The following is a 9,786-nucleotide window of genomic DNA, read 5'->3' as shown; positions in this document are numbered from 1 at the left end:
GATGTGAACATCTCGTTGTCTTTCTTTCTATGCTCCTCGCGAAGCCAGACATTTTATGTGCAGCTCGCGTTCCGTCATATGCGTTAGCGCCAACTCCCTCCAAAAATGGCTTTTACCCTCCAACAGTGACACCAATGGGCCTTTACAGTTCCAATGTACATCGTGACTTTAAGTGTCCTGTTACCCTTTATCCATATCGCCGATTCCATTACTTAATCATCCTCACTTACGCTTTGTGTGACCCCGGCGATACGCCCAACAGTCCAAGGCCGAAAAAGTCTCAACGGTGGCTTTAGACTTTAGTTCTGATTTATCTATAGATCGCGCCAGTTCCGCTACCGCACCAGATTCGTCGCTCTTCTTCCCCATTTTTCAATTTCAAGTTTTCTCATCATGCGCCAGGTAGGAGGCACCTTTTAAACCCTCTGTATCTGTTTTTGCTGCCACCTTCAGATCTTGACGAACGGATCTTATCTCAGGTTGCTATGCCCCCCAAGAGTAAGATAATCTCCGGGTAGCTGTGTTTGCCTTCCCATACCGCTTTAGGCGTGACAAAGTCTAAATCGGATATTGCCCAATGTTTATGACATTGTCTTTTATCCGCGCAATCCATATTATCCACAATTCCGCAATCATGCTTCATCCTGACTGTAACCATATGATCACGCCTGACGGTAGGCCATCCATTAGTGTGGAATAAACATTAGAGTTATTATTATCCGGTTGATCGATAAAACCATCACCCACTACAACTCGCAAGGTATGTTTGAACAGAAACGTTTATCCTTAAGACCCTCTTGAAGTGATTTGCTAAAATGAACGACACTGATTGCACCCAACAACTGGTGAATGGACACCAACGAGCACATCATTTGGGGCTGGCTTGCACCGTTAGCGTACAGAGATACCAAAAAATGCGGTAATAAGCAAGCATTGATGACTACCTGTAAACCGCCCGAAAGTAACGGCCACACATTTGTCTGGATGGTGCGGAAGATACATTCGAAAAACGAGCATGACATGGCGCTTAGAAAGTGTACACAGTGGTTCGTTAGTTAATCGGTTCACGTAACAGAAACTATGATGATGGTGGACCCAAAATGACTAAGGCTGAACCAAGACCGACTGTGCATTTAGAAGAGAGTTTCAATGCGCATGCAAACCGAGTATTACTGCTGAATTTCCAGGGCTCGTGTGCGGGGAACCACTGGGATTGCGGAACGGATAGCATAACGAGGCATGCGAATGGGGGCAGCGAACCTTTAAATAGGATTCGATTATTATTGACGTGTCAATATTAATGTTATTGATGCAATCACGGCTGAGCATTGCGACGGTACTCTGTGTTTGCCGCACAATAATTACTTGATAAATGTGTTGATATTTTGATACAGAACTTCTGGTGCTTGATTCAAATCTTTTGGGGATCTCAGATATCCAGGGTAACAATCGCATTTGGCATCGGCCTATAAGTAATCATGTTTCGCGTTTTTCTGGCTTTAAAGCCGATAGGTGAGGCACCGTTTTGGCTAAGACTTGATAAAAGGCGTCCAGGACGCACTTAATGGCTTCTTTGAGAAAAAAATATTCGCGTTTGGAGAGACATTATCAGGGGCCATCACATCAATTGATCATAAACCACTTATAGCATTTCAGTAGCGGAATAAGTGAATAGATCTTATATTCGTTGTTAGTGAGACCGGTTTGTCCCAACGGTTTAGCCATTTAACCTCATCGCTGGCGTTTTAAAACATGATAAATCATCGCCCCCGCGCGGCATGAGGTTTTTTGATTGTTTCAACTAAAATTAGCCACATATTATATCTCAAATCAGCGCAGTACATTCATGTTCAACTTTGGTTTGTTTCATTCATAGGAAACACAAAATTATGCCTTTTTCTTAAATTTGAAGCAAAACTACCGCATGCGTAAGGGTTTGTTGCTGGCAATGATTTTGATGGTCATAGTGAGATATTGGTCTGTTTTGGTATACGGTGACGGCTTATTGTGCTGTTTTTGCTTCGGCACTTATGTGATTGCCCGCCCTTGTTGTCAGTGCGGAAGTATGGGAGATTGAGGATCGACTTGATGAAGGATACCACCAACTATGTATGCTAATTATAACTTCGAAAGGGTGATATTTTTATAAAACGTGGAACAAAATGAATGTTAATTTTCAATGCTGTGCTTCGTTGACGAACTAATGAAAATGTTTATCCCAAATCTGTATGTGGTATACCGTCAGGCATGATCATAATGTTACAGTCAGAAGTAAAGCGTGGCTGGCGAGGTTCGTGAGCACAAGGGATTGCGTAGAAAATGGACAGCGACATAAACAGTATGCACTATCCGATATAGGTGTGGTCACCCTTGAACTGGCACGGGAAGAGAAGCACAGTTGCTACTGCTGCTCTGGAGTGGAGAATGTCGAGCTGGAGCAAGATCGGATCGTTTAGATGTGAAGGCGGCGGGCGAAATGAGGACTATGGAGAGCAAAACAAGAAGCTTCCTGCCCGACACACAACAAGAGAGCCGCAATTGCGGAAAGGGAAGAACCAGAATGAAGTATTTGTTGAAGCAGTAGAGTTGACATAATCCGACCGGTTAGTACAAACTAAGACGTAGTACCACCGCCGAGGCCTAATGGCCTGAGATGTTTCGCCTTGTTGTAAGGGTCACGAAAATCGTAAGTGTGGTTGAAAAAGTAGATGCATAAATGGAAGCAGGAACCTCGGAACCAAGATATACCGTTATACGGATGATTCGGCGCACCTTATTCCGTATTACTCGCATCAACTTTGAAATACCCTATGAAGCCTAAGTCAGACCACTCCTTGAGTATCTCAACTAAGTTGTCCGCTCAGAACGCACGAAAAACGTAACTCTTGACGAGCGCGTCCGGCTGCTGCTGCCGGGCTCAAGTCCGTGGAATATGAAACCCGTCACTCAATGCTTGACCTCTTTCCCCTGGAATAAAGTCGTCCCCGGAAAGACCCACTTCTTACTTATGCCCTTTTTGATCAGGGTTTGCCCAACCGGTTTTTCATCGTTGACCCATTAAACACATGTCGGCAACATGGTTAGAAGATTTTCAAGCTCAGAGCGCACATTTCGATAGGCGAATTTTTTATCATTTATGGTAGTAGCTGCGCGATTGTTCACGCTCCTTCTAGAGCCCAGTTTAAAGCATTATTAAACATGCCTTAATGCCAGTCTTTGCACTCGCAGGCATACTGCCCAACGTTGAGAACTTAAAGAAAAATGCAACACCTACATTCGCTTGCAGCTTTGGAGTGAACCACGGCCGCATAACGACAAGAACATAACCGACGTGGGACACTTGGGCAAAAGCCCCAATCCTATGTATCAATCCGTGTTCTATGAAGGTGCACAGTGAAACTGTAGAGACTCACTGGTGTCGTCGTTGTGGTGGAGCCGGGTGTAAAAGTTCCTTGGTATAGTGTGTTTGTGACAACACAAGCAGGAACGCGAACTCTACAGAAAATTATAAACTTTTTGGAGACCACGGCTTGAAAGTCCACCGAAATGATTAAATCCGTACGAAGGTTTCAGCAGACTTGGGTGAACGCGTCCTGGAGAAGGCTGGGGCAGTGTGAAGTGTTTGTTTATACATGCAGCTAAGTTAACGAGCGGGCGAGGGGATACGGTCAGAAGTAGGAAGGGAGTGGTTGCGGGCGTGCTATCGAACTCGACATGGCAGTGTCGTGCCAACATAGTCCTGACGCACATCGGTCTTTGGACAGCCCTGTAATAGACGTCGTGTTTGAGGCCATTGGGCTTGGGTGTGCAAGTCTTTGAGCAGCAGGATTTGTTTGGGGGGCCAAGGAAATCTGCAAAGTTGGAGCAGGGCCGACGTAGTATCACATGTTGTTTGTCCGCGGTCTTAAAGTGCAGCAGATTTACCAACAAACCACGCGCTAATGAGTGACCTTGAACGCCAGTTTTCACTATGGTGATACTTTTAGTTCACCTTATTAGCGGAGTGCCTCACTTTACCGCTCTCAGATATGATGATCAACTCCTCTCCGTTCAACGTCATGAGCGAGTTCAATAACAGTTCCCGTTTCTCTTGAGTTCGCTTCACTGTCAGACATCCCACTTGTCTTTTGGGATGCCCGATCAACCATACCACATCAAACATGCGAGTATCTCAGATTAGTGAGCCTGGCTAAGCGACCTTGTGGCGACCTTGTGGTCCTCAATGAAACCCTTTTTAGTCCCAAAATCGGCTAGAATGAAGTGCGTCTGCGGTGGTGCACACCGGATTGCTGTTTTCCACTGCAGCAGAATCGGTACACGTGCGTCCCCTCTGCCTATCTAGCACTGTTCTCTGCGGTCTTGTAGAGCGCTTTCTGCCTGAAAGTTGCACACCGAGGACAGACAGGGTCACGCAACGACCTCATCGACGACCCTCTGCCCTCGTAATACGACGATACTTTTTTATTCAATGGCGTCCAAAAATACAGATCCGGGACGGTTCCGTCTCCTAATATGCGGGGAATTTAACTGACTGACAATCAGCTTAGGAAGTGTGAGCCCCTTAATTCAGTCTCGCTATCGTCCGCGAGAGGCTCTCTAAGCCACACAAAGTTCGTGGTCTGCAAGCAATTATTAACAACTGAACTGGTCTTCGCAAACGAACTTGGCCTGGATGACAGGATCAGAAATCTTCTGCATCCCTTGGGATCCCTTGCGCCACTGACACTACCTGTTTGTCCAATACCCTGCGCTTTTCACTCTATAGTGGTAGACACATCATCCTGAAGAGTTACCTAGGACCAGCCTTAAAATACATCTTTCTGAATGATATGTACAAGCAGCGTCATTCCCAAAGCATCTCCGAAACACTAGTGCACAATCCCGGCCCGCGCGCCACCCCCAAGTCTACCGAGGGGCTTTACGAATAAATACTTGGACAAACGGACCAAACATTTACTCGGGCATCTTGCTAACCTTAGATCTAATCTGATAGGAGCTTTAAAGCTCAACTCACTCTCCACCGGACAATTGTACTTTATAATAAATGCTGTAGAGTGTGAACATTCCAAACAACATGCTCGCCTCTTCGGAGCTCCTCCAAGAGGAGCTGCTTCGCTAAGGATGACCAAGCACCATCCGGAGCCCCCAGTAGCTACAGAAAGCGCACTTACTCGCCAAGCCTCGTTAAGTCACAAGGCTTGACTTAAGCCTGTGCTAATACCCACACTGGCGTCCTGAAACCCGAAATCCTGCCCAATCAGTCACCACATATGGACCTCAGACACTAGATCGTCTTGAAACTTCCCATCTGTGAACGGACTAGATTCTTCTCTCCATGCCATCCGAATGGCTTCCCCGGTCCAAGTATCATCCGGCCGAAAATCCTCAACTAGAGAGCCAAATGACCAGCACTCTTTCATGAAATTCTGTGATCACCTCCTTTTTGGGTTCATTCAGTTCCCGCTAGAATGCCTTTACCCACCCTTCTGCGGAGGCGACCATCATAAGGATAAAAATTGCCGCCCTACAGCCTTGGCTTCTTCTGCATGCAATTTGATGAAAAAAATAGCCAGCAAATCTAAACTTAGATGCCTTTTTGCCAGTAATTCCACCCTTCTAGCTAATGCCTTACAAGCCTTGCGCTCCTCCTCTCATACCCTACCCTACCAGTTGCTGACACCTCAGGAACCTGAAAAATCCATGAGCTTTCAGCGTGTCAGCTGGGACATTTGCAAGCCCAATGTTTAGGTCGCCCATCTGTTCCATAAGCACGACATTTTGCATACAAGAGTTTCGTTGGGACATCTGTGTCCGTTAGTATTTTCACATCACAGCTTGCTTCTAGATGCCTTTTAAAAGTTAGTTGATGTCTCTTGATATTAATAGTCCACTTGGTATTAGCCCCATGCTGATTTCACCGGTTTGTTCGAATTTGTGCCGCGTTGTGGTCTACTCACCTTAAATCTGATTGGTTCATTAAACGCCGGTCGGTAGATTCAATCGAAGTTCTGAGGGTTTGCCTTCTTTTTGGCAGTCTTTCCCGAGTAATAATTGCTACTTTCCGAATCTGTTCTGCGTCGTAATTTGATTATGAAGTTTTTGTGACTGGTTGCACGTCCCTATCCCTTTTACAGAACATAGCTGTACATTGGATGGACAAAGAAGATGCATTTCCGTATTCGTTTTGGTAGGTCGTTTGATACACATTCCCTACAAACTCATTTACATGCTAGCCCGCAGCTCCCGAACTCAGCATGCTACATCCTGTCTCGTTCTAATGTGGTTCTGTGCTTTATGGATGTGGAGTTTAGGCATTATATTTAGTTGGCAAATGCGATAAATGTCAATCTTTGGTGAAGCCCCGTGCTTCTATTAGAAGCGCTACTTATTTCGCGCCAGCATGCGGAACTCGTCCTGGTTTAACTCGTGCCCCTTTGAAAGATGGAGAGTGAAACTTGATCGTGCCGTTTACCAGAGAGTTTGTGTTCAGCAAGTCCAGCAGAAAATTCGTGGCAAAAGACAGCCCCTAACCTCATGGTTATTCGCACAAAGGCTTGGAAGTCTGGGTCACATCTGAAATTTGTACATTTTCGATGGCCTTCTGAGAGAGCAATCAACACGGCTGGCTATTTAGCCAGAAATATTCCCTGCCGTACTGTGCTCTACTCATGTCCGCACCTGAAGTTATGCTGCCATACTGTACGGATCGGTACAGTACTTGGCAGCGCCGGACGGAGATTTTAATCCACTGTGAACGGCACGCTGATCGTGGTAACGAGTGCCAATAGGGTAAATCAGGAACAGCCAAAACACCACGGAGCGTGTCGAATGCTCAATACAGAACTCGAAGTAAAACCACATAAGGAATGCGCATTTAATGGACGACCGCCGAGAGGCAAGTGTAGAGAGCGCCAGATGAATGGACACCAATCGTGTAGCCAAAGTACGGTTCGGTTACACGCCAAAATAAAAGCAGATATCTAATATAGCGACCGAGGAAAAAAGACAATAGGCATATGCTGCAGTCATCCACCAGAATGAAGCGTCACACCGTCATCCTCAGAAAAGGCTCGCCTAACCCGAAAGACTCCTTGGGCTGGATGCACTCTGGAACATCACAAGCCTCAGGACAACCGCACACGCACACCCACATCCACTGACTCTCTATCCATGAGAAAATTTCCACCCTTCCTCGCAGCACTGTCCTTCGGGACTCAGTGCCAATCTCTTCAGGCCCAGAAGCACCAGTCAACGGAAAAACTCCATAGTCTTTCTACTCTGGAGTAGATTTCCAAGTAAGACGATTCGCATTTGTCTTTGCTGACTTGGGGGTTCATACAAAACTCTTTTCCAAAACCGCCTCTTAATGCTTCGCTTGTGTATCGCCACTTACCCGTATCTCTAAGCCGTTCTGGATTTTAGTCGATCCCAAAAGCTTGTAGCCTACCATTGCATACCATTGCATATAGTGAAGCCTCGTTTCCCAAAAGCTTGTAGCCTACCATTGCATATAGTGAAGCCTCGTCCATTTACCCTACTCTGCTACCCGAAACTATGGTCATAATATGCAACTTAACGAACCGAGTTCAAGAACTTTTGGCTCCTTAACCTTCCAACCTACTCAAATTGATGCGTTTCATGCCCCGAAATCTGCTATGGCAATGTTGAACTTCGGTTGAACTCAAGGGCAATATGGCGGCTACCTAGTGGCTTCGGTTGCGCATACTAGGATGGCGTCCGATACGTCCACCCATCAGTTGGTCGGTTATGTGACGAAAATGTTTCCCACGTTCGGGTACATTAATAACGAAATATTTTTTCAGCGAAAGCAAGTTATAATTTAGTGAGAGTCACGGTTTCAGGTGCGTGATTGGACCTATGGTGGAGGTTGGCGATAATGTTGCCACGAGTGCTGTGTACCAACCGAATATGCCCATCAAATGGAGTGCCGAGAAAGTTTGGAAGGTGCAAGACTCCACGAGGATTAGATCGAAGGACAATACTGATGCGAAGAAACACTGGGTTGATAAGTCTCCTCGGCAGAAAACGCCTGAGGAGAGGGATTCGCACCCACGCGATCCTACCCACAACCGCGAGCAAAATGTTTCACGAGATAACAAAACTCAGTCGCAGTCGGATCGAAAGCGCCCTGGGCATTCCTCTCCTAAACGGTTCGTTTAGGTTTACCTTTACTAATCATGTGTCCAGGTCTGGTTCTAGGGGTAGGATCAGTGTCGACCGGAGTGACGTGAAGCGTCGAAGGCTATCCCCCGTGTCGAGCGTTCATTCTCGGAGCTCTCCAAAGCGCACTGATTGTTCTCTTCTGAGAGGGGCTGCTCCAAATTGCCTTTTGAGTGTGAAGCAGCTTATTGTTCCGGATATTCTTGTGCGTTTCCCTGCCATCTCATCGCCGGTTGACCTATATCGCATTATGTGCCATTGGCAAGATTCTTTCCCACTTTTAAAACCATTTTACCCGGAACGATCAGCCGTTTTTCAGGTAGGTTGCCAACCACCTGTGAATGGTTAAGTTGCAAACGAGACAAGGCAGTACAGGTTTTCGGCAGTCACCACCGCTTCAATTAAAGTTTGCAATCCCGTGCTATTTGGCCCGTTGGGCTGTGAATGTGCGCTATTCCAATGAATCTGTTGGCGATGGAGTCATTTTAAATTCCATTCTCTCAGGATTGGTGGAGGTGCTTGCAGGTTCATTGTGCTCTTTGTTGGAGCTAGGGCTAGAAGTTTCTACAAAGCTCAGGTGTGCCTGATACACCAGGTAGGTAACTGGACAATACAATAGGTAACTGGACAATACTCATGTACAGGGGACACACACCTCGTTTTGACAGCCTAGTGGTTGTGCTCGTATATTCAGCTAGAATGTGTTGCTCGTAAGTAGCTCCTTACAGCCATAAACTAAGACCTCGTGAATACCTACGCTACCCATAAAGAGTTAATCACATTTCCATATTAATATTGTTTCAAAGGGAAACTCAAATGAGCATCGAACCTGGCTGTGCTCGTCGGCTGTGCTGCACGAAGGCTGACTGGTGTCAGTCGGATATCGGCGTACTGTATTAGGAATATTATTATTATTATTATTGCCGGCTTATTTCGTGCACTATCTCTGTGGTCTGTAGGGCCGATATTCTGCCACTGGTTTTCCCTACCCCGAGGTCACGAGGAAGCTTGTAGCCGAATTACTACCTGTCTCATTTCTTAATCTGACACCCTATGGGACATACGTACAGTTGAGCAGTCATTCGTAGATATGTACTCTGTTTTGCGATGAACAGGTTGTACAACCATGACATACACAACTAACAATGTTCTCACGCCACATCGGCCGTCGCGTGGTGACATCAGCCGAGTCGCCTTACTTGCTACATACAGCAGGGCGGGTAAGCGAAAACATGCTACTGCTGACGCCCCCTTCTTACACTCACGTTTTCCTTCATCCATCCTCCCCAGCCCAAATTTGAATACTTTATCCGCGGGCCCCAGCTCTAGGACTGACCGTGTTGCTCGCCCTGCATCACACTCAACTGCAGCTTCTGCACGTCCGAGTTAAGTTACAACCCTAAACACTTCGAAGTCTGTTTTCAAACCCCGAAAGCCCCTCTACTTAGCCACGTTCAATGTTCGCACACTGAAGCAAGCAGATCAACAGGTGGCTCTTGTGCGTTCGCTGGATTCCCTCTGTATTGATGTATGTTGTGTCAGAAACAAGGACACAGGACGCAATTACTGTTACCCACTGACTGCCCCCTCGCTCTCCTCCAGGTT

The 9,786-nt window shown here is 46.4% G+C and overlaps 1 protein-coding gene across 1 annotated transcript in view; it reads left to right on the top strand.

Moving 5' to 3' along the window:
* The window catches only part of T265_08766 (hypothetical protein), a gene marked incomplete at both ends in the record, with an annotated part of 56,009 nt that overhangs the window by 5,314 nt on the left and 40,909 nt on the right, over positions 1-9,786 (top strand). Inside the window, 2 exons of the mRNA XM_009174658.1 lie at positions 7,863-8,171; positions 8,209-8,500. Coding sequence (XP_009172922.1) covers positions 7,879-8,171; positions 8,209-8,500 — 585 coding nt within the window. The remainder of the gene's footprint in view (positions 1-7,862; positions 8,172-8,208; positions 8,501-9,786) is intronic.

This window comes from Opisthorchis viverrini, assembly GCF_000715545.1.
Source record: "Opisthorchis viverrini unplaced genomic scaffold opera_v5_234, whole genome shotgun sequence".
Classification (NCBI taxonomy): domain Eukaryota; kingdom Metazoa; phylum Platyhelminthes; class Trematoda; order Opisthorchiida; family Opisthorchiidae; genus Opisthorchis; species Opisthorchis viverrini.
This window is presented reverse-complemented; position numbering and strand designations above follow the sequence as displayed.